At 41.2% G+C, this 26,088-nt stretch overlaps 1 protein-coding gene across 1 annotated transcript in view; it reads right to left on the reverse strand.

Annotated features, from left to right (window-relative positions):
* Positions 1-420: 420 nt before the first annotated feature.
* Positions 421-26,088, reverse strand: part of frmpd2 (FERM and PDZ domain containing 2) — a 39,107-nt gene continuing 13,439 nt past the window's right edge. Inside the window, exons 18-27 of the mRNA XM_078279978.1 lie at positions 25,806-25,913; positions 24,992-25,108; positions 21,504-21,673; positions 21,105-21,203; positions 15,785-15,878; positions 13,701-13,786; positions 11,136-11,331; positions 4,964-5,178; positions 558-624; positions 421-458 (exon numbers count right to left, since the gene is read on the reverse strand). Coding sequence (XP_078136104.1) covers positions 421-458; positions 558-624; positions 4,964-5,178; positions 11,136-11,331; positions 13,701-13,786; positions 15,785-15,878; positions 21,105-21,203; positions 21,504-21,673; positions 24,992-25,108; positions 25,806-25,913 — 1,190 coding nt within the window. The remainder of the gene's footprint in view (positions 459-557; positions 625-4,963; positions 5,179-11,135; positions 11,332-13,700; positions 13,787-15,784; positions 15,879-21,104; positions 21,204-21,503; positions 21,674-24,991; positions 25,109-25,805; positions 25,914-26,088) is intronic.

A 26,088-nucleotide genomic window follows, 5' to 3' on the forward strand; every position in this document is an offset into this window, starting at 1 on the left:
AGACAGTTCAAGAGGGTTCAAACATCGGGGGAATGTTCGTGTTGTGAATTGTATGTTTTGTATTTTGTATTAAATAAAATAAAAAAATTGTTAATCGAAAAAAGACAACAAAAAAAGGCGCTAGCCAGAGTCTTTGTGACAATTACAAGAGATGACAATCTGATATGGCAACCCTCAATAGTTCAAACTCTTGTCTGGTCATAAAGAAGGTCAGAACACGCTGCGACGTCACGTCACACTGTCGAATGCCACTGACCTTTCAGCAGTGTCGGAGTCTATCGATGAGAGCCGTTCACTCACTGATCCAAACACCCCTGTCGTTCAGTGTGTCCTCCGTCTCTGTCACCACTTCCTGATTGATCAGGAAGAACAGCGTTGCTTTGGAGCATCCCTTGATGCTGGATGACACTGTGACATCACTCATGTGTCAGTGAACTGATCAATGGAGGGAAGGATCCCTACAGACAAACAGACAAATAGGTGAGGAGTATGTATGTTTGAATGTGTGTGTGTGTGTGTGTGTGTGTGTGTGTGTGTGTGTGTGTGTGTGTGTGTACCTGGTGGGGGCCGACTGAGAGTCAGTTGGACCTCGGGTGGTGAAGCCTTGAACAGCTTTAGCACCCTCTAGAGACAGAGAAGAGAACCTTCAACAGCAAGGCCAGGCAGCTTTATTTGTGTAGCACATTTCAGCATCATGAAGGCAATATAAAGTGCTTTACATAAAACATCAACGAGCAATTAAAAACAATAAAAACAGCTAGAATAAGACAGACATGAAATACAAGAATAAAAGTTACATTGCAGTGTAAGAGCACTGTGAAAACTAAAGTGCTACCACTTTCATGCATTCAAAACCTTACTTAAAGGGGTGATAGAATGCAAAACCGATTTTACCTTGTCATAGTTGAATAACGACAGTTCGGTGGGTAAATAGAACATACATAGAAGCTCAAAATCCCATTGATACCCCTATCCTCTGCAAATCTCATATTTTGAAACTGTCGCTGAAAACGGGCGAATCTCAACAAAGCTGGAAGTTGACGTCAGCATCCCAACTCCTAGTCTTTGTCACGCTCCAATATTTGCATAGGCTACACCACTGACCTGAGGTCAGCTTAGTCTTCTGAATCTAGCTAGGTCATGCAAATCTCCAGAGGTCCGCTATTTAATTAGTAAATTCACTTCTGAGATTTTTTTTTATGCGAGAAATCAACTATGTAGAGGTCGTATATGGGCCGTTTTACGAAAATGTATGGCTAATTGCTAATTTTGTCCAACTGTGTCGGGAGTTCAGCGGCCAGTGCTGCCTGTGTTGCTGCCTCGCCACCTGGCCCACCTTCCTTCACAGACCCCGGCCTGCTGGGAGGTAGATGGAGCTCCGTCACGGCTGGCAGCCCACGCTACTCCATACCCGCGCAACGTCACAGTTTTTTGGGTTAATGGACTACCAAACGCCGCTGCCCTGACAGAGCTCCAGGGCCTGCAGCTCCCCTCTTCCTGCTAAATGGCCGGTGTGTGTGTGTGAGTGACAGCGCGGTCAGCGAGCTTGTTACGCCAGCAATCTCTTACCACAGGTTCCAGTTAATCTTATAATGGATATGTGTGTTGAGTTATTTAAACAAACGTTTGGGGAAATAAACGCCTCTTGTCCGCGAGTCTCATTGATAAAGCCTGCGATTGGATGGAGCTCTATCAATGAGAGCTAGCTAGCCTCCTCTTAGACCTCTGAAACGAAACCCCTAATGTTCACAAAAATACATTAACTTGAAATCGGACACCATTGTTAGCGTTATAAGACCTTGGGGTAGATGTTATATAAGTGGTGTGACGAAATTCAAACTGTAAATATACTAGTTATGCCGAAATTGAAGCTAACTAGCCGCGATCTGTACACATAGCTAGGACTGAAGGGACAGTAGCAGCTAGCTAGCTAGCTAACGAAACTCCTAATGTTCACAAAAATGCATTAAATTGAAATCGGACACCATTGTTAGCTTTATAAGACCTTGGGGTAGCTGTTATATAAGTGGCGTGACAAAATTCAAACTGTAAAGATACGAAAGTTATGCCGAAAGTGTAGCAACGCTCTTTTCCCATAGGATTAAATGGGACACACAGCCTAGCTAGCAGCTCCTCCTAAGGAGACCCCTCATGTTCAGAAAAATGCATTAAATTGAAATTGGACACCATTGTTAGCTTTATAAGACCTTGGGGTAGCTGTTTTATAAGTGACGTGATGAAATTCAAACTGTAAATACACGAAAGTTATGCCGGCAGCTGGCAGCCAGCCAGCTCCGGAGCTCCGCGGCGCCCTGAGCCCCGGTCGTCCAGTAACCGGGAAACGGTGACTTTCACTGGGTATGGAGTTTGCCGCTTTCTCGTCAGACTGTGGAGCTCTTGAAGTCCGACACGTCTTACCAAATTTGCAATTAGCCATCAATTTGCGTAAAACGGCTCATATTTGAGCTTTATATAGTTGATTTCTCGCATAAAAAAGTCTCAGAAGTGAATTTAATAACGAAATAGTAGACAAACAATGTATAACTTTGCAGTGTCTGAAATATGAGACCTGCTGTCTAGTCTACAATGTATGTGTATGTGGTTCGCTCAAATAAATCAGCGCGCAGCTCATCTAAATATTCATGAGCATACCATATTTGGAAGAAAAGCTCTTGTTCCAAATAGAGCCATATTCACAGGGTAGTTAAGGACCCATAAAATAGCATTTGAGCAATATTCAGCCAAACCAATGGCTTAAATACCCTATTAGGAGACCTTAAGGAACAGTGTGAAATACCCCCATAAAATCATTCTATCACCCCTTTAAGGAAAAGTAGTATCGGCTAAATGTACTTAAAGTATGCAAAGTAAAAGTACTCATTGTGCAGGAAAAGTAGCCTGGTCCTACCAGACTTTCATACATTTCATTTGTACAGAGAGTCTGGCCACTCTCCATTGACAAGTGTTAACTTCCTTGAAGGTGGGTACTCGAAGTTTAAAACTATTGGATCTGCCCAGAGCCACTCTGGATCTGCCATATCGTTTGGTTGTGACGTCGGCTTAGCATCGCTAGTGTTCGCCCTAGCCAACTCCTTCACCACTAACGGAGCGAGCTGAAAAAATCTAACTATTCCCAAACCCCGTGGGGAGGAGGGCCACAACATCATGGCAACCAACAAAACTCAGCAAAGATCAGCAAACCCAGACGTAGTACTGAAGGAAAATGAAAATTGAGCGGAAGTACGTAGGAGGGCGGAGCCAGGCTACAGGAAAAGGTTCATTGCCAATGTTTTACTATGATATGTGATGTTTGTGGATAGATATTACTGCTGCATTAATGTGTATGTTGCATTTTACTGCTGTAGATGTTAAAGGTTTTGCTCCTTTATATACTGGTGGGTAGTTTAATGTACAGCAATCAACATCATATTCTATAAGATACTCATATGTTTGTAGCGCCCCTGTCCTGTGAGAAGTGAGTGTTTGTTTTGCCCGAAAATCCGCGTAAGGATGTTGGTCGGGGTGGTGGATGGGTCAAACAACACACGTCTTTCACCCAGAAGACCGGGGATCGTGTCCCGCGTATCACAATTCCTAAATCCAACCGTCCCATTCTTCTTTTCCTAAACCCAACCCATTGTTGTCCTGCGTGTCATGGAAACGTAAGTTTTCGGTGATTCCGTGAAACTGCCACAGATTTTGAGTTAAGGAGCCGTGTTCATTTCACGGAATTCTGTCAGATCAGGTTGAACACAAACATCAAAAAGTTATAAGAGGAGGGGCTTGAGGGGTGGGACAAAGAGGGCGTGGTTAACAGGTAATTTGCATATCATCATGTCTTGTTTTGTACACAACTCAAAGATATTCAGGTTACTGTCACAGAGAGGAGTGAAGAAACTTTAGAATTTACTTTTTCTTTTTTTTTTAGAAATGTCATAAAAATTACTCAAAACCGATTCATCGATTATTAAAATAGTTGCAGATTTATTTAAAAGTTGACAACTAAATAATTAATCTATTCATCTTTTGCAGCTGTAGTTACTCAGATTCTCGTCAGAATGTGAGTCTGATACTGCTCCATTGGGCTGTGATTATGGGGCGTGTTTCAACCGAACCACGAAAGAAAATGCCTCTGCACTCAATTGGATAAAACTACAACCAATCAGAGCAACGGAGTATGACGTATGTTGAGCGACGCATAGTTGTCAACAGAACTTAACTGCTAGCTACCGCTGATGTTAGCTACTAGCCGATAGCCTCGGCGGTTTGGAAAACGCTAATGACGTTACATCCACGTTACAGACTTCACAGCATACATACATCCATACATCCCTTGGATGTATCATAAAATAAGAGATAAGATAAGAGGCTTGAGCTCAATTCTCCAGCGGCACCCATCTTTGTTGTAAATGAATTCAACCCAAGCGCTCTTTGGTGACGTAGTTGATTCCGTTACTGTTGATCATCTGTCCATCATCGTATAAAGCCCGCCCTGACAATTTGATCGGTCCAAACAGCTCTGGTTCGAGCATAGTTGCTCCACAACGGATCAAGTCCAGACCGAACTTCCCGACCTCAAATGTTGTGGGCGGGGCTAAGTTTGGCTGGCATCCAGGCTAAGATATACTGTATGTGCAATATGGTCAGAATATTGAACCAGTTTAGGTTAGAGGCCTGCCATAGTGAACCAGTGCAGTTCTAGTTCAACTATCCTGCAATAATTACACAGAACTGCATCATACCTGTCACATTAGAGATGGGCAACAGTATCAGATTATAATACAACAAACGGCTCAGTTCAACGTTTTTACAGTCGTGTCAAACTGATACATCCTGGTGCATAAAATCGATAACGAGTAAATTAAAGAAAAGTAAGCCTATCACATAGCCTATCACATACAAGCAAATCAAGCATTACTTTAGTATAGACGAATAGATGAACGGCATTTAAATCTGCCCATACCGGATAGGACAGCTCCTTGAGTGACTGGCCGTTGATGGCCAACAGGATGTCTCCCTCCTGGATCCTGCCGCTCTGCTCAGCCGGCTGGCCGGGGAAAAGCTGCTTTATCCACACCAGGCTGCCAAAGTCCGCAGTGGGCGGATCCAGCTCACACATTAGGAAGCTGAAGCCCAGGCCATTGGCACCTTTAGTCAGAGTCACTTCCTGGGTGTTGTCTGAGGGTGTGGCGGTGGGAGGACGGAGGCAGTAATGGGATAATGAGGAGGGGAAACCAGATGGGAGACGTATGGAGGTCAGGAGTTAGAGGGAATTGGAAAGAGGAGGTGGATGGGAGAAGTGGAGGGGAGAAAAGAGATCAGACAAAGCTGATTAGATTATGTTGATTTAATTAGTTTTGTCTTGTTGCAATTTAAACTTAAACATAAAAAAAAACAATAAAATGCAAAAATATAAAAGCAGAATTGATATTTGGCGTCTAGTCCCGGACCTCATCACTCTCCGACAGGGATGCAACAATTGGGATTGGGGGGGATATGTTAACGATATGAACTTTCCCACAGAGAAAAATAAGACTGACACCCTACAGGTGGATGCTACTGTATATGGCAGTAGGTGTATCCTATGAAATGGTTATCAGCAGCAGTGGTCGCAAGTGACTGCAGCGGTTACAGCATTGTTTTCGGGAGAGCAGTCCAGCAACAGGCATGGCAAAGCTAAAGAGTGAGTGGAGCAGAGCTGATGGCTTACACTGCCATGTAGAGGAGCAAAGCGTTGTGTTGGATTTCAATTCAATTTTATTCATAGTATCAAATCTTGCGATAATTACTTCAACCATGAGAGGTCGCCCCCTAAATTGAAATGTAATTGTGGGGCGCTATAAGCTGCTTACACAATCGACCTACACGGTCAACAGCTGAGGAAGGCCAAATTGTTGGCCGAAACGTTGTGTGCCTTATTTTGCACTATTAACATATTTGTTTCGGAGCTAGCTGTTAAGCTGTTGTGCGGACTTAAACTTGTTTAAACATTTTTTTGTCTTGCACCAGCAACGTTGATGTGCACACATGGTCGTTTTTGAACTGTAGAGGGATTATGACCGGAGAGATTTAAATATGTGACTTCAACAGATTTTCAAATTTAAAAAACAATAATTACTCGATAACAGAAACACTGCCAGGGTTTCCTTCAGTGTGTCACAAGCCTGGTGGCCCACCGCGCCTGAGTTGCCCCCCTCAGGCCTAAGCCACTGGGAATTATATTTCAATGTATTTTAATGTTTTTTAAACTACTACAGTTACAGTGAGGCAGCTCAGTTGGAAACTTATTTTCAAATCTCCAGTTAGCTTTTAGCGCTGACTTAATGTAGGGCCCTATGAAAACTGTCTTATAGCTTTTTTAAATTCTCAATTTTGCGATTCTATCCATGATTCTATTTTCACAGACACTATAGAGCTCGACAGTCCCACCCACAGCGGGTTCTGGAAGTAAAAATACAATGCAATTTCTCCATTGACAAATTGGAGTATAAGCCATAAAATTGTAACCATCGATGGTAGACTTAAAACCAGCTACGACATGAATAAGCGATTGTATATGCTCATATAGATGCCAAAAGTTCATGGGACACCAATTTTGAGATAAATGTCTTTTATTCGCGATATCTTGGATAAGTACTCCATTACCCACAATCCTGAACAATCCCACAATCCCACAGTGATGTCTCTGATTGGTGGAACTCATGCTGGTGAGGAGGGGGAGCTGCCTGCACGATCCGTCATGCGCATGCCCAAAATGATAATCCTGTTTTATGAGGATTGACGACACTTCACAAAACACAATCGGTTCCAAGCTTCTGCCTTTAGCCTCCACCGGGAAGCTAACGTTCGGCTAACCGCTAGCTGACAGCTTGATTCAGTCTAAAATAACGTTAACTCAAACTTAACACTGGGTAAAGCCGGCTACAGCTGACGTAACGGCTGTTATATATTTTAACGGTTATTTTCATGTTTTATTTTTGTCTTTTAAAGTTATTACATGCTGTCTCAGCTAGCGGTTAGCCGTATTAGCTGTTAGCTAAACTAACGTAGCTTCCTTTCTTCAGTGGTGCGCGGTGGTTTATGGGATGAGTAGTTCCTTGGTTCGATAATAAAACTATGTACACAGTCTTGTACCTTTTGACTTTTTTTGGATGTTCTTTTCGTTTTTTCAGTCAAAATTATATGTTGTATGCTTATGAGTCACGTCGTAGCTGGTTAGTCTAAGGCATGGTCTAAAACTCTTTATGTACGGATTTTTCCAGACGTCAATGGGAGAAATGAATGGGAAATTTACTTCCAGAACCCAAGGTCTCTCAGAGGAGGGACGGGACTGTTGAGCTCTATTGGGCTCTACATTAATGCTGCCATCAGTCTTTGACTGGCCCCCAGCCGGGCCCAAGTCAAAAAAGACACTTGCCACCAGGCTAAACAACTTTTCTGGGGGAAACACTCACTGCTATGAGATTTTGGGGTGTTAATTGATTCCCAATGGCAAATATACATACATTTGCATAAAGCAGGCGTATTTGTCCACTCCTTAATAAGAGAATAAATACTTGACATATATCATTTTAGGTCCTATGGCATGAAGATTTCACTTTATGAGGTTTTTAACATTAATATTAGTTCCCCTAGCCTGCCTATGGTCCCCCAGTGGCTAGAAATGGCGATAGGTGTAAACCGAGCCCTGGGTATCCTGCGCCGCCTTTGAGAAAATGACAGCTCAGATGGGCCAATCTGAAATCTTCCCTTTATGACGTCATAAGGGGAAAGGTTACCTCCCCTTTCTCTGTTTTGCCCGCCCAGAGAATTTGGCCCGCCCATGAGAAAGAGAGAGACGTCATGGCTTGCAAACAAGTGAAGCATGGCAGTTGGTCAAGGCCACACCCCCACCCTCCACCTTGCCCCCCCCTCTCTCCTCCTCAATAGCATTTAAAGCTGCAGACACAGAAATGGCATGTCCTAAGGAAAGCTCATTGTAGGACTGGCTCTAGTGGCTGTAATTCTGCACCAAGGCTGAATTTCAGGAAAGAGACTTCAGATACAGTACTAGGGGACCACTAAGGTCTATATAAAAGAGACTTCAGATACAGTATTAGGGGACCACTAAGGTCTATATAAAAGAGACTTCAGATACAGTATTAGGGGACCACTAAGGTCTATATAAAAGAGACTTCAGATACAGTATTAGGGGACCACTAAGGTCTATATAAAAGAGACTTCAGATACAGTATTAGGGGACCACTAAGGCCTATATAAAAGCATTCAAAAAGCAGCATGTCATAGGACCTTTTAAGGTACATTTTGAACAGATAAAAAAATGTGTGATTAATTCATCACAATTAACTATGGACAATCATGCGAATAATAATGACATATATGTATCTATTGACAGCTCTAGTTAAAGCAACACTAATGAACTTTTCCCGCTTCGGTCCCCCTACAGGTTGGAAGCAGAATTGTCCATTACATTACATTATGCAAGTTTGCCAGATCGGGTAGCGGATCTGTAGTTCGAATGAGACATAATGAGACATTACGACAGCGGTAATGGACAATTCCACTTCCAACCTGTAGGGGGACCGAAGCAGGAAAAGTGCTTTAGTGTTGCTTTAAAACGTGAGAGGAAAGAGGAGAGATGTGAACCGACAGATATAGGACAGGCCGAAGGATAAAGGAGGCCAGGGGGGATAAGAAGAGGAAGGTCAGAGTCAGTAAGGAAGATCAGAACCAAGAGAAGGAAGTGTGTGAAGCTAACCTGCACTTAATGCACAAAACAGCTTAGAGTTGACAGGCTCTCTCACGCAGGTTCTTCCTCGGTAGATTTTTGTGACGTAACGTTCTGTCTCTGTGAGGGAACTGCACTGATCCATGTGTATTCAGTATGGGTTCCCAGAAAGAGATCCTGGGCTTTCTTAGTTTCTCCAGGCACTTATACAGTATGTATTTTGTTCACTTAAATCAAAAGTCTATTGGCTTAAACCTAAACTAATAGGGATGGGGGGAAAAATTGATTCATGTATGTATGACGATTTTTAAAATTGATTCTTTTCCCCAGAATCGATGTGTGTATGTATGTATATATATATATATGTATGTGTGTGTATATGTATATATATATGTATGTGTGTATATGTATATATATGTATGTGTGTGTATATGTATATATATATATGTATGTGTGTATATATGTGTGTATATATATATATGTATATATATATGTATGTATGTATATATATGTATGTGTATATATGTGTGTATATATGTGTGTATATATATGTATATATGTATGTGTGTGTATATATGTATGTGTATATGTTCACAATAATAGCACTGTGTTTAAAAAAGTGAATAATGCTCAAAGTCCTTAGAATAGCTTTTAATTCCATAATATCAATGCATTGGGAACACTGCACATTCAATTCCAAATCAAAAAATGACCAAAATTGATCAAGTTTGTGTTATACCTTTACAGAAAGTGAAGAAAAAGGAATATTAGGCTGTTCATTTTTCTCTCAAATGTCTCAAGGGTTTGCTTTACTTTGAATCACTGCACTAATATTTAGTTACATAACCATTATTTCTGAGAACTGCTTCACATCTGTGTTGCATGGAGTCGACCAACTTCTGGCACCTGTGAACAGGTATTCCAGCCCAGGACGATTGAACTACATTCCACAATTCCTCTACATTACTGGGTTTTGCCTCAGAAACAGCATTTTTGATGTCACCCCACAAGTTTTCTATGGGATTGAGGTCTGGGGATTGGGCTGGCCACTCCATAACATCAATCTTGTTCATCTGGAACTAAGACTTTGCTTGCTTACTGGTGTGTTTTGTGTCATTGTCTTGTTGAAAGACCCATTTCAAAGGCATTTCCTCTTCAGCATAAGGCAACATGACCTCTTCAAGTATTTTGATGTATTGAAACTGATCCACGATCCCTGGTATGCGATAAATAGGCCCAACACCACAGTATGAGAAACTCCCCATAACATGATTTTAGCACCACCATGCTTTACTGTCTTCACAGTGTACTGTGGCTTGAATTCAGTGCATGGGGGTCGTCGGACAAACTGTCTGCGGCCCCTAGACCCAAAAATAACAATTTTGCTCTCATCAGTCCACAGAATGTTGCGCCATTTCTCCTTTGGCCAGTCAATGTGTCCTTTGGCAAATTTCACCCTATTCAGTACATGTCTTTTTTTCAGCAATGGGACTTTGCGGGGGCTTCTAGCTGATAGCTTTGCTTCACTTAGCCTTCTTCTGATCCTAACAGTACTCACAGGTAACTTTAAGTCTTCTTTGATTTTCCTGGAGCTGATCATTGGTTGAGCCTTTGCCATTTTGGCTATTCTTCGATCCATTCGAATGGGAGTTGACCATTTTTTCCCATGTCGTTCAGGCTTTGGATGCCGTTTCAAGGCATTTGAAAACATTTTGGCTGAGCAGCCTATAATTTTCTGCACTTCTTTATATGTTTTCCCCTCTCCAATCAACTTTTTAATCAAAATCCGCTGTTCCTCAGAGCAATGTCTGGAACGACCCATTTTGCTGAGTATTTCAGTGTGAAATGCACTATAACCAGCATGCACAACATTTGCTTCCTTCCTTGATATGATTATATTATATTATTTATATGAGCCATAATTGACACCTGTTTCTTCACAGAATCAATCACCTCACTAATTGAACACAACGCTGCTATTATCACATGCCCCTTTCAATTACAGATTCAATTACACATTTTTTAGAAAACAGTTAGTTTTTAGAAATGTCTCATGATATATTGTCTCTAAAAGTGTATTATTCAACTTTTTAAATTAACGTTTATGACATAACGCTTCTTTTAGTAAGTGTCATTTGGTTTTTGTCATGACAAGTTATGGTTAGGGTTAGGGTTCATGTGTCATGACAGTGTCGTGTTCATGAGAGTGTCATGTCACTCTTATGTAGATACCTTCAAGTAAAGTGTTACCGAAAATCGCAATACTCAATACGATGGAATCGCAATACCTTTAGAATCACAATGAACGACAATCGCAATACAAATCTAATCGGCACCCATGTATCGTGAAAGAATCCAATCGGGACAAAAGCGTATCGTCCCAGCCGTAGACACTGAGGTTTCCTACCGTCGGTGACAAAGCTGTAGTCCCTGTGCCGGTCAGAGATGGTGTTTGCAGTAGTAGTAATGGTCGAGCAGCTGTTGATCCTTAGCCGGCTGGTAGCTGGACTGATGCTCTGATTGGATTCACTGCTGATGTTGTCTGCGACCAGAGAAACCCTGGGGAGTTTCCTCACCTGTTTCTCCACAACCAGGGTTACCTCCTAGAAAAGAGGAGAGGGAACAACAAGAATATGATCAGGAGGAAGACAAACCAGAGATCAAAGTTTTAGGAAGGAGATGGCGAGCATAAGCATGTAGAAGAAGAAAAAATAGACAAGGGCAAATGCTACCTCAGTCACCAGCAAGAGGATTTTATCCATCTTTGACACTTGCATTACTGTCTGTTTAAAGGAAATCCTCCCTGTACCGAGCTTGCACCAAACCGTGACTCCGCCGCTATAAAGTCCCTCTAGCCGAAAAAAAACAAACACTTTAAAACAATCCTTAATTCCCACTGCCGTAGTCTTGCTTTGCCAGACCCTCTTTCACAGCGCTGCGGAGGAGGGTCTCGCTAGTCCACACAGCATTCCCGAATGGGAGAAAAACATACTCTGGTTTATTGTCATTTCTTTAAACCAATCACAATCGTCTTGGGCGGCGCTAAGTGCCGTATGGAGCCACGGTGCCGCTGCAAAATGACCTCGGGAAGGAACTTGTTTTGGTGGAACGTGCACGTTCAAAGGTTGTTTTAGAAAGTGCAACAGAAAACTCGATTGGACAGATAGTCTAGCTAGCTGTCTGGATTTACCCTGCAGAGATCTGAGGAGCAGTTAACCAGAGTCCTCAGAAATCAACCAGAGTTTAAAATGCCAACACAAAGGAAGCCCAAGGTAACGGATATCCAGCCTAAATGATTGAAATCCAGCGGAATTTCCGTCAGCAACGGAGCAATCCCGGACGTGGAACCAATCCAATCCACTTTATTTATATAGCATGATTTTAACAAACACAAGGTTTCCAAAGTGCTGCACAAAAAGATAAAACAGAAATAAGTAGAATAAATAAAATACAATATGACAAACACATTACAAATATGCAAGTATACACATAAGATCAATACTCTACCTGGTGTTAAAAGCAAAAGAAAAGTTTATGAAGATCTTTAATCTCTCTCTGTCCCCTCTGAGCTTAAGCCTAGCTTTAGGCACCATCAGGAGCAACTGGTCAGCTGACCTGAGAGATCGGCTGGGAGTGTATTGGTGCAGCAGCTCAGAGAGGTAAGGTGGGGCAAGGCCATTCAAGGCTTTAAAAACAAATAAAAGAATTTTAAAATGAATCCTCAAATGAACAGGCATGTGCCAGTTAAAAGACGTGCAGCAGCATTTTGTACCAGTTGAAGACGAGCAATGGAGGACCCACTAGCCCCTATATAAAGTGCATTACAGTAATCCAGCCGAGTGGTCACAAAGGCGTGGATTACTGTCTCAAAATGTCTCTGAAGGACTGGTTTATTTTTGCCAGCTGCCTTAACTGGAAAAAGCTAGACTTCACCAAAGCTTTTAATCTGGCTGTCACATTTTCCACTTTTACCCCAAAATTTGTCACAATTGGCTTGTGATATTGTGCCAGAGAACCCAGATCGACTAGGGGGGGTCACAGGAGAGCCACCAAAAACCATGACTTCTGTCTTTTTTCATTAAAATTTAGAAAATGTAAAGACATCCAAGCTTTAATGTCATGTAAACACTGTAGCAGTGGGTTAACAGAGTAGGAATCTGACTTTTTGAGGGGGACGTAGATCTGGCTGAATACCACAAACTACCATAAACATCTTAAAGTGCTCATATTAGGCTCATTTTAAGGTTCATGATTGTATTTAGAGGTTATATCAGAATAGGTTTACATGGTTTAATTTTCAAAAAACACCATATTGTTGTTGTACTGCACATTGCTGCAGCTCCTCTTTTCACCCTGTGTGTTGAGCTCTCTGTTTTAGCTACAGAGTGAGACATCTCACTTCTGTTCCATCTTTGTTGCTAGTCGCACATGTGCAGTAGCTAGGTAAGGACTACTAGCCAGTCAGAAGCAGAGTATGAGGGCGTGCCATGCTAGCAGCTAGGCGAGCATTATAACGTGTGTTACAAAGTGATGCACGTTTGTCTCTGAAGTAAAGGCTGGACTACAACAGAGCTGTTTTGAGCAGTTTGTGAACAGTGTTTTCTGTTGGAGATGGTAAGTCCCTTTGGGGTGGACTGAGCTTCTCACCCTATCTCTAAGGGAGACGCCAGCTACCCTCCTGAGAAAACCCATTTCGGCCGCTTGTACCCTGGATCTTGTTCTTTCGGTCATTATTTTTTTAGCCTGTGTAAATTATTTTATAAGCTTTGTATGTTTACTGACCGAGGTTTGTTTTTCCACTGTATGTTGAGGCCGTGTCATGGCAGACAATAACTTTTTTCTGAATCTGAATCTAACCTTGGGTATGAACTGAAAGAGTGACTTGAGTGTACTGTTACACCCCTAGTACAGTAAATCACTGGTCTCTAATGGTCTTGTCATAATACAACATCAGTCACATGTCGTCCTTTACCTCCCCAGTTTTACTCAGACACTCCACGGCCTGCTGGTAGGTGAAGCCCTGAAGGCTGGTCCCATCCACTTCCAGCAGTCTGTAACCTGTAATAGAGAAGGTTTGAGACGGATAAACAAAGTAGGGATCCACCGATACTGGTTTTTCAAGACCGATACCAATTATTAGCAGTTAATGAAACCAATTACCGATATTTGGAACCGATATGCATTTACAGTGAAAATGAAAATCTTTAAGTCAAAATGAAGATTTTGGAATGTTACAAACTCCAACACAAAACTTTGTTTAAATGTTTTAAAGGTACACTGTGTGGGGAATTTCTCCCATCTAGCGGTGAAATTGTATTTTGCGTTCAAACCAATAGTGCTCTCTAGCGCCTCGCTTTTTGAAATGCGTGTTGCAACTACGGTAGCCGTTATGTACCAAGAAGCTATGACAACATGTCTTCCAATTTTTGCTTTTTTGACGACGAGGATTCCTTCTCCTGTGGCTCGGCAAAAGTATGATCCTCCATTATGAACTTAAGTGCAGTGCAGGCTTTCAAATTTGCCGGGGGGCAGTGACATGCACCTCTCACTGATCTCCTTCTCCGTTTCAACTGGTTTCAGTCACGTGACGCTGGTTCTGAACGAAAACGCGTTGTGGATTAGCTAGACAGGTAGGCCAGTGCTTTATGTCCCTCTCAGCGATTAGAGTTTTTCAAAATGGCGGAACGACATGGAAGCCTCCTTGGACTTGCCCGTCCAACGTAAATACAGATAAGAAATTATTTGCTTACGAGGATAAGTCAGATCATTGGCAGAGGTGATTATACACCAATGAGGACGTATTTATGAATGAAGACATTGATTTTTGCTAATAAAATACTTTAAACACTACACAGTGTACCTTTAAGCATACCTTTAATAATACATTAGAAACTTTCAACATAATCCACAGTAATTATCTGGCTTGTGATATCACTCTCTCTTGAAAGCATCTGCTAAATGCTAAAATCTACACAGCGCATTTTCCCAGTCTTAATGAGTGTTGACTTTCAGTGACACAGTGTTGACAACAGTTTGTCCATTTAGGAAGCTGTTATGGCTCTATGGAAGATGCTGAAACATAAAAATCTAAAGTGACATTAAATTATTTACTGTGTGGGCGCCCAGATAGCTCAGTTGGTAGCGCGGGCGCCTATATATATATATATATATATATATATAGAGGTTTACTTCTCGACGTAGCGGGCCAGGGTTCGACTCTGACCTGCGGCCCTTTGCTGCATGTCATTCCCCCCTCTCTCTCTCTCTCTCTCTTTCTCCCCTTTCATGTCTTCAGCTGTCCTGTCAAAATGAAAGGCTGAAAATGCCTCCTAAAAATGATTTGCTTTGTGCTTTTATTTTGTTTAGCTTAAAAAAAAAAAAAATGGACGTACCATAATTCTACCCTACATTGTGTTTCTTCCTGTTTTCCTATGTCCAATTTCTTTACTTCTTTTCTTTACCAGATAAGCGGACGAAGATGGATGGACAATTTCTTTTTTTTTTTGGCAGGGGCATTGTAGGCCTTAAATTTCGCAGGACCGATGAAGACATGAAAGGGGAGAGAGAGGGGGGAATAACATGTAGCAAAGAGCCGCAGGTCGGAGTCAAACCCGCAGCTGCTGCGTCGAGGAGTAAACCCCTATATATGTGCACCTGCTCTACCAACTGAGCTAAACTGGCCACTTCCTACGTCCAATTTCTGAATGTAACGTGTAATATGCTACTCATTATTTGTACTGTATGACTGGAAGAATTACTAAGCCTTTATATAAACAACACACAGAGCCTTTATCATTTTAGATGGATGGACTCTAAACCTCCAATAATTCAGTGCTCAGGATGCTCGGGGCTGTCTCACAATCAAATTCAGAAAGTGCTAAAAGACTAAGGCTAAAAGGTTCTGTGAAAAATCAATAAATGGCCTCACTGGGGAAGCCTCGAATGACTGTAAACAGATCAAAATATACCATTTATTAAAGCAGTTTGAAAAGACTGCTATCCATGAGTGCATAAGGCCTAAGCAGCACTGTTGGATGTGATATTCAGCTCTAATACCTGCATGTAAACGTCCGTCTCTCTCAGCTGGCCCTCCCGGGACAAGGCTCCTTATGTAGATTCCTCCATTGGGAAGGTTCGTGTTGATACCACCCTGATGACAATCAGTGACAAGTATTTGAATTTACTGTTATTCATAAGATACTGGAAATGCTGGAATAATGTTACATATCACAATGTTCCATGCTTATTAAAAGAAAAACACTTATTGCTGGCAATTCATATCTTAGATAGATAGATAGATAGATAGATAGATTGTTTATTGTCATTGCATATCACTACACAACGAAATTAGACATCACTTAGCAGCTTAAAGATAGAAAGATAAAAAGTGACAGTGTCAGCAACAATACATAGATAAATATGGAGTAAAAGTATTAAAACTAGAGTAAGAAAACCAGTGCATTATTAACACAGTATGGTTCAAGTCCAGCTTAGCTTAGCCTTTCAGCAGCTCATTTATGGCCTTGGGAAAAAAGCTATTTCTCATGTGGTTTGTCTGCGCCCTCTTGAACCTAAGCCTGCCTGAGGGTAGGGTGTCAAAAAGGATATGGCCAGGGTCTGTAGGGTCAGCTCTGATGATTGCTGCTCTTCTCTGCAGCCTATTGGAATATATGCCCTCAAGGCTTGGGAGAGGGGCACCAATGATTCTCTGGGCTGTTTTAATTACCCGCTGCAGGTCTTTCCTCTCCTCAGTGGTGCAGCTGGCTTGCTTGCTTGAACCACACTGTACAGCTACAGTATATGCCAGCACACACTCTATTGTGCACCTGTAAAAATGTGCGAGGAGTTCCTGCGGGAGCCCGGTGCATCTTAAGGTTTGCAGGAAAAAGAGTCTCTGCTGAGCCTTTTTCCCTGTCTCCTTAGTGTTCACTCCCCAGGTCAGATCCTCCGCTAGATGCATACCTAGGTATCTGAAACTTGGGACCTGTTCCACCTCCTCTCCATATATCATAAGCCTGTTGTGGCTTTTGTTTTTATGTTTTAACGGCTGTTGTTTGTGCTGCACCATGATACCAGTGATTGTACAAGATATACTGTATATGTTCTCATGCTAGCATAAGAATATTGAGCAGTTTTGATGGTGTCTCATGTTATTATGCTCCATGACAGTTTTATGTTACATAATGGATACTGAACTTTTGCTAAACGTTTTTTTTTTTTTTTTATCGCAAATCCAATCGTAATTGCAATATCTATCAGAAAAAACGCAATTCGATTTTTTTTCCCCCCAAATCGTTCAGCCCTATTCTGAATATATCTGATATTCTGATGTAGGCGGGAAAACAGTGTGCAAATAAATGGTTTCACTATTTGTAGCAGCTCCGTTCAAAGTAGCGATGATCAGTGTGACGTAACATAGGCTGACCACTGTCCCCTCTATAATCTTGTCAGATCAGATTGTGTAGAGCAGACTTTGTGACCTACTGCTGGAGATGAGTTGCTGTACTAATTACCCTAACTGTTCATTCCTTTCAATGTTTTTAATTCAACTTTCTTACTGCCAGTGTTGGAATGTAACTAAGCACATTTACTCACGTACTGTACCTAAGAACAAATTTGAGGTACTTGTACTTTACTTGAGTCTTTTCTTTTTATGCCACTTTCTACTTCTCCTCCACTACATTTCAGAGAGAAATAACGTACTTTTTACTCCACTACATTCATCTGACAGCTTTGGTTACTAGTTACTTTACATGTTAAGAATTTTTGCACACAAAACACATGTAGTTTTGAAATGATTAGCCAATTAAACACAGAACCGTCTTGAGCGTTTCCAGTTTCTAAAATGTGAGGATTGTTTCTGCTTTGAGTGCTTTTACTTTTAATACATTAAAGGTGCACTATGAGTTCCTGCATGGTTTCAACACGATTTCATTTTTGTCTCAAATCGTAGGCATCTCTCCTTGATCCGTTAGCTGCCTGCCCCCCTGAATACACTGTGAAAAAGCCCGGTCTCGGGAGACAACACAGGGGTTGTAAACGTAAAACAAACACTGGAGGCACAGGATAGACACCAAAATACAACAAATCACGTTCCAGCCAATCACTGACAAGATGGTTGGGGGAGGGGCTGGAGTTAGTGACAGTTAGTCACAAGGGGGTAAGCTTCGCTTTAGAACTCGAACCTCCTATGGCGCCATTTTGATGCTACCAAACGATCACCCGCCGTTAGCATTCCATTGACTGCCATTCATTTTGACGTCACTTTGACAGCGAATAACTTTACATCTGAAGCGTTTAAAGACTTTTTTTGTCCATTGTTTAGTTCTAAAGAAAGACGACAATGTATAAAAGGCTCCATTACCTTGTATGCTCCGTAGCAGACGTTTTTATAAAATTAGGCTAACGATTGTGTCATAACCACACGACTTACTGTCGCATAGTAGAGCAATTACCGTACAGTACAGGAGAAGCTCTCCGGCAATTTTGACTTACATTAGCTGTTTAAGTTTAATTACTAATGTTAACTAGCATTTTAGTTAGCAATAATTAGCCTGTGTCCATGTTATCTCCTTACATATACCTTTGTCGATCTAAAATGAAGACAGATTCAGCAACTGCATGGCCTATTTCTCGCTTAAAATGTTTTCAGAAACACATTTCGGTGAACTATTTTCATAAAATACAAGATTGTATTCCGTCCGAGCCGCCATGACAGTCGGTTTTAAATTCTCGAGCAGCCAGACACACATCACGCGTTCGTCCAATCAGCTGCCGGTCAAGGGCTCCCTTCGGCTTTTTAGTCAAGATGGCGCCCGTTTAGTGCGAGTTGGGTCCAAGGGGGTAAGCTTCTGTCAACAACTCGAACCTCCTATGGCGCCATTTTGATGCTAACAAGCACTCACCCGCCGTTAGCATTCCATTGACTGCCATTCATTTTGACGTCACTTTGACAGCAAATAACTTTACATCTGAAGCGTTTAAAGACTTTATTTGTCCATTGTTCATTTCTAAAGAAACACGACAATGTATAAAAGGCTCCATTACCTTGTATCTCACGTTATGGCTCTGTAACAGACATTTTTGTAAAAATAGGCTAATGATTGTGTCATAACCAAGCAACTTACTGTCGCAAAGTAGAGGAATTACCATATAGTAAAGGAGAAACTCGCAGGCAGTTTCGACTTACATTAGCTGTTTAAGTTTAATTACTAATGTTAACTAGCATTTTAGTTAGCAATAATTAGCCTGTGTCCATGTTATCTCCTTACATATACCTACGCTCTCCGTCTCTGAATGATTGAGATTTCTCGTGGCACAGCTACCAGAAGACTTCCAACTTTCAGACAGGTTGCTCACGTCACATTTACGTCGTCTCTCTCAGTTGAAGGCTGCGCAGTAACGCTCAGCACTCAGCGGAAAAGTGCTTCTAATATCCTTCACTGGTATTCGTCCAGAGCAACGGGATCTGTTGGTCCCTTCTTATATACTGTCTATGGTTAGTCATGACAGTTACGGAAACATGGGGGGAGGGGCAAGCTTGCTCTGTTTTGTTTGTTATTTACTTGGAACGTCAACAGTAGTGACATCATGCAGGAACTCATAGTGCAGTGTAAGTACGTTTTCCTGATGATACTAACATATTTTTACTTGTAACAGAGTTTTTTTTTTACAGTGTGGTATTAGTACTTTTACTGAAGTAAAGGATCTGAGTACTTCTTCCAACACTGCTTACTACTTACTCTTACATTGTAAACACCAAACCAAATGTTTTTGGATGCACGTTTTGGTCCCCAGAAGTAGCTGCAGAGTGAGCGTTCACAGCTCACAGCAGTGACTACTTTTATGTGTAATAGGCAATGATGGAGTACTCCGGTCCTGGCCTCAGACTCGAGTCCGACTCGAGTCGCTATTCTCTGGACTCCTGACTCGACTCAGGCTCGAACTCAGGTCACGGTGACTCGACTCGGACTCGAACACTTGGGACTAGAGACTTGACCCTGACTCGACAGTTGGTGACTCGACTACAACACTGGCTCACAACAACTTAATACGGTATAGTTTCTTGCTTTAGTTGTGTATCTAGTTTCGTCAAAAAATGTTGTTGCACGTTTCTGATCGGTCATTAGCCTTGTTAGCACGCATTAGCTCGGAGGGCGAAGTTAGCTTGTTTACTATATTACGTGAACGTAATATTAACGTCGGTTACACTTTATTTGAAGGTATCTACATAAGAGTGATATGACACTGTCATGAACGTGTCATAAAACATTATAAACAAGTCATAAACGTTTATGACATAACGCTTCTTTTAGTAAGTGTCATTCAGTTTTTGTCATGACAAGTTATGGTTAGGATTAGGGTTAGAGTTCATGTGTCTTGACTGTGTCATGACAGTGTCATGTGTTCATGACAGTGTCATGTCACTCTTATGTCGATACCTTCAAGTAAAGTGTCTATATGAAATAAGGAATACAAAGTAAAATATGTTTTGCTTCCTTAGAAGCCAGATGCCTAATCTTGGTAGACTGGAAGCAAGTATCTCCACCATCCCATATTCACTGGAGCAGAGATCTTTTCCAATTTCTCCAACTAGACAAAATAAAGTACACTATCAGAGGCTCGGCTGACAAGGTCTGTCTCCTATGGCAACCATTTCTATCTTATGTGGACAGAATAAAGAGATCTCTACCATAGTAAAAGGGCGTAGACCCTCCTGTTGGACTGTACAAGCTTGACAAAGTGTGGACTTTTGTAAGGTAGATTTCTTTCCCTTGTCCCCCCTTTTCAAAAGAAAAACTGTTTATCTGTCTTATTTCCATTGCTTTTTGCATGTACCCTAATTCGTCTTGTGTACTATAATAAGGAGTACTTTCATTCTGAGTGTCCTTTGATAAGTTAAAGGTGCTGTAGGTAGGATTGTATAGATCCAGGACTTAGCCAAAAAGTTTGAACATCAACAACTTCTTAGGGTCAGTTTCAGCAAATATGACAGAAAGTTAGTTTTATAAGTCTTACCTACTGCACCTTTAACTCAACTTTTCTTTTTATTGGCTGTATCTGCTGCACTGTTGATGCAATGGACAATTTTGTATTATTTGTGAAAATGATAAATAACATATCAAAAAAAGAGGCAAATATAAGTATTGAACAGCCAAATCCGATTCAACTGACAAAATTCTGAGTTGGGTACATCCCTAGAAACAGCATTGAAAGGATCATGGGACTCTACTCGTAATGACATTTTTTTTTCTGCCATTTCACACCATTTCACACACTGTTAATTGTTAATGTCATTTTAAATGATGTAATGCAACATTTCAGCCTGAAGTATCATTCATGACTACATCTTCTACAAAATATTTCATGAACTCACAGAGATGCTCATTCCCAGGCTTCCTGATATCTTTCTGAGCTCCACAGTAATCTCCTTCAGCTTCACACAGTTTACAGGGGGAGACACAGGGCAGCTGTCCTGAAACCAACACAGACAGAAACAACGCTCACTTCAGTCCTGTCTCTCTGTATGTCTGACTGCATACACACCTACCCACTGATCTATGCATTCACACAGATATTAACAGTCACAAAATCACAATCACTAGATAAAGAAAAAGATTTAATGTAGGAAGTAAAGTATGCTGTTTTTATTGCTAACATTAATTCTGGCTGTCTATGTGGGGTCTTAAAGGTTATAGTTTACTTAATGACCCTTTCAATTGTTATAAATTAAAATACTGCCACAAAAACAACTAAACCATCACCGTGATACTACCTGTGAACCGAGGAGTCGTACTTCTCGGGGGACGTGAAGCCTGTTGCTGGTCTTTGGCGTCATCATGACCGAAACAATCTCATCTGAGCTGTCGTCTCCTGATCGGCCGTCCGTCATCAGCGTGGTCTGGGACTCGTAATTTCCCAACACGCTGTTGGGACTGAGGCCCACTGTGGATAAAAAAAACCAAAGTCAGTTAATGCTTTACCTGAAAATACTGAGGTAGAACATTTTGAAAATGTTGACACACAGTAAGACAGGCCAGTTTTTATGCCTTACGGTAATTATGACAACATTTCACACACATTTCTAAGCGGATAAAATGATGAAGTGATGGCATTTTTTAACCAAAAGTTCAACTTCACTGTGACATCATAATGCTCTGCAAAAAAATGTTTTTATGGCCATTATTCGATGCCATAACTCATAAGAGGAACATAAGAGGAACAATTTGGTGTGAGTATACTGGCCTTTTAAGAAGCTAGAGCCAGTTAGGATAGCTTAGCACAAAGACTGAACACAAGATAAAGTGGTAGTTGTTACACCCAAGTTTTGTGCGGATAAAAAAAAAAACATAACATTTAACTAAAATTTCAAGGTGCTGGTAGGTTGTAGTTGTTACATTCGGACAGAGTAAGGTTACCTTTTTTCACTAATTCCAGTCTTCATGCTAAGCTAAGCTAAGCTAATGGCTGCTGGCTGGTAGCTTCATATTTAATATACAAACACAAGAGTGGAAAAAATCTTCTCTTCTAACTCTTGGCAAGAATTGTATTTATATTTATCAGAATCTGAATTGAAACCATTGTTATGTTATTATGTTAATGGGGGAGTGGGGAGAACAAGTATTTGATACACTGCCGATTTTGCAGGTTTTCCCACTTACAAAGCATGTAGAAGTCTGTAATTTTTTATCATAGGTACACTGTGAGAGACGGACTCTAAAACAAAAATCCAGAAAATCACATTGTATGATTTTTAAATAATTAATTTGCATTTTATTGCATGACATAAGTATTTGATCACCTACCAACCAGTAAGAATTCCGGCTCTCACAGACCTGTTAGTTTTTCTTTAAGAAGCCCTCCTGTTCTCCACTCATTACCTGTATTAACTGCACCTGTTTGAACTCGTTACCTGTATAAAAGACACCTGTCCACACACTCAATCAAACAGACTCCAACCTCTCCACAATGGCCAAGACCAGAGAGCTGTGTAAAGACATCAGGGATAAAATTGTAGACCTGCACAAGGCTGGGATGGGCTACAATAGGCAAGCAGCTTGGTGAGAAGGCAACAACTGTTGGCGCAATTATTAGAAAATGGAAGGAGTTCAAGATGACAATCTCAATCTCCCTCGGGGGCTCCATGCAAGATCTCACCTCGTGGGGCATCAATGATCATGAGGAAGGTGAGGGATCAGCCCAGAACTACACGGCAGGACCTGGTCAATGACCTGAAGAGAGCTGGGACCACAGTCTCAAAGAAAACCATTAGTAAAACACTAAAATCCTGCAGCGCACGCAAGGTCCCCCTGCTCAAGCCAGCGCATGTCCAGGCCCGTCTGAAGTTTGCCAATGACCATCTGGATGATCCAGAGGAGGAATGGGAGAAGGTCATGTGGTCTGATGAGACAAAAATAGAGCTTTTTGGTCTAAACTCCACTCGCCGTATTTGGAGGAAGAAGAAGAAGGATGAGTACAACCCCAAGGATACCATCCCAACCATGAAGCATGGAGGTGGAAACATCATTCTTTGGGGATGCTTTTTTGCAAAGGGGACAGGACGACTGCACCATATTGAGGGGAGGATGGATGGCCATGTATCGCGAGAAAGAAACATATGATCTCTGTAATTGCAAACAAAGGTTTCTGTACCAAATATTAAGTTCTGCTTTTCTGATGTATCAAATACTTATGTCATGCAATAAAATGCAAATGAATTACTTAAAAATCATACAATGTGATTTTCTGGATTTTTGTTTTAGAGTCCGTCACTCACAGTTAAAGAATAACTATGATAAAAATTATAGACTTCTACATGCTTTGTAAGTGGGAAAACCTGCAAAATTGGCAGTGTATCAAATACTTGTTCTCCCTACTGTGTATGTATGTGTGTGTATGTATATATATATAGTTAAAGAGCGTAGGTATATGTAAGGAGATAACATGGACACAGGCTAATTATTGCTAACTAAAATGCTAGTTAACATTAGTAATTAAACTTAAACAGCTAATGTAAGTCGAAACTGCCTGCGAGTTTCTCCTTTACTATATGGTAATTCCTCTAAGTTGCTTGGTTATGACACAATCGTTAGCCTGTTTTTACAAAAATGTCTGTTACAGAGCCATAACGTGAGATACAAGGTAATGGAGCCTTTTATACATTGTCGTGTTTCTTTAGAAATGAACAATGGACAAATAAAGTCTTTAAACGCTTCAGATGTAAAGTTATTTGCTGTCAAAGTGACGTCAAAATGAATGGCAGTCAATGGAATGCTAACGGCGGGTGAGTGCTTGTTAGCATCAAAATGGCGCCATAGGAGGTTCGAGTTGTTGACAGAAGCTTACCCCCTTGGACCCAACTCGCACTAAACGGGCGCCATCTTGACTAAAAAGCCGAAGGGAGCCCTTGACCGGCAGCTGATTGGACGAACGCGTGATGTGTGTCTGGCTGCTCAAGAATTTAAAACCGACTGTCATGGCGGCTCGGACGGAATACGATCTTGTATTTTATGAAAATAGTTCACCGAAATGTGTTTCTGAAAACATTTTAAGCGAGAAATAGGCCATGCAGTTGCTGAATCTGTCTTCATTTTAGATCGACAAAGGTCAGGTTACAAGATTTTCAACAGATTTTGAGAGGAAAAAATCGCGTTCACATGTGTTGCGTTCGTCACGTTCATCCAGCTCGTTATTTTCAGTAACTGTTTTAACATAAGTGTTCATTTTGGGAAAATACTATCCATCAAAAGTGGGAACTACAGCAGTAAGTGGTCAGTGCACATTAGCAGTGTACTGACGGAAGTATGCGGATTGAGACACAGCCGGAGAGAACACTTTCCTACCACTTGAAATATAATGTGTTTAGCATCAGAGGGATATGAAGCTTTATACTGTATGATGAGGTGGAGGATGGAATTTGTTTATACCCTTAAAAGCAAGATGAGTCAACAAAAACTGACATTTTGTACAAAGACAATCGAGTGGGATGATGATATAAAACCACACTAAAATGTTCAAAATAATATTGCACATAACAATAAAGAGCAAACCAAATGCACCCATGCAAAACACAGAAAAGGCACTAAGCAGCAGAAAGAAGAGAAAGGAAATCTCATTTTTTACACGTTAGTAATTTAGCACAGGTGCATCAGTAGACTAGGCCGAATACAAAGAAGTGCAAGGGTTACAGCCACAGTGTTATTACACACACACACACACACACACACACACACACACACACACACACACACACACAGAGATCACCTTTTGGCTGTGAGACAATGAGCTGCACCTCCTCAGGGCTGCTCTGCATGACCTCTGCTGCCTCGCTAAAGGTGACACCCTCCAGGCTGACGTGGTTCAGAGAGATCAGTCGACCACCTGGGGGCAAAGGTCACAGTGAAATAGTGCCGGTGTCCGGTAACAGTGGAGTTTGAAGACCATCCCCTCTACCTCTAAACCCACGTGTAACCTGGCCTTTGATTAAACCCCACTGACACCCTCCCATAAACTCTCTCTGTCCTCCTTTTCACTTTACTACACATTCTCCGCATCCATTTTTTTTTTTTTAAACGTCCGGTGATGCTGGATGGATTTAAAAGAAAAAACAGTCTGCAAAGATTAATTTGTTATGATAAAAACGAAAGATTCTCTGATTGTAGCTTCTGAAATGTGAATATGTTCTAGTTTCTTCACTCCTCTATGACAGTAAACTGAATATCTTTGAGTTTTGGACAAAAAAAAAGACATTTGACGTCATCTTGGGCTTTGGAAAAAAACTGATCGACATGTTTCACCATTTTCTGACATTTTATAGACCAAACAACTAATCGATTAATCGAGAAAATAATCGACAATGAAAATAATTGTTAGTTGTGGCCGTATCCACTATTTAAGTATAAGTATAAATGACACTGAAACTTGCAAAATGATTAGAAGCACTCAAACTCAAAGGAATTAGTTGCGGTGCTAGTAAAAGTTTGATTTCTAAATGGGAAAGCAAAGTGAAAATTCAGTGATACCTTGTACAAAGTGTTGCTAAGGATAAAGTAAAAAAAATGTCCAAATGATTCTCTACCTGGTCGGATGCGTCCGTCCTTATCAGCGGGTCCACCAGGCACAATGGAAGCAACAAGAATGCCCAAGTCATAATGGCCTATAGCGTCCTCTCCGACTATCATTACACCTGTGTGAATACAAACCACAGATGTGTCAAGAATAGATTCTGACTCATTCACCACTTTACATAAGTACTGTCAGAGTGCTTACGTGATCTAAAATATTTATCCCTATGAGCTGTTCATGTTCATGAATTTTGCTGTGAGTGCTGTGATAACCCCATGAAAACCACGTGCACTCAA

Source organism: Sander vitreus, chromosome 21 (assembly GCF_031162955.1).
Source record: "Sander vitreus isolate 19-12246 chromosome 21, sanVit1, whole genome shotgun sequence".
Taxonomy (NCBI): domain Eukaryota; kingdom Metazoa; phylum Chordata; class Actinopteri; order Perciformes; family Percidae; genus Sander; species Sander vitreus.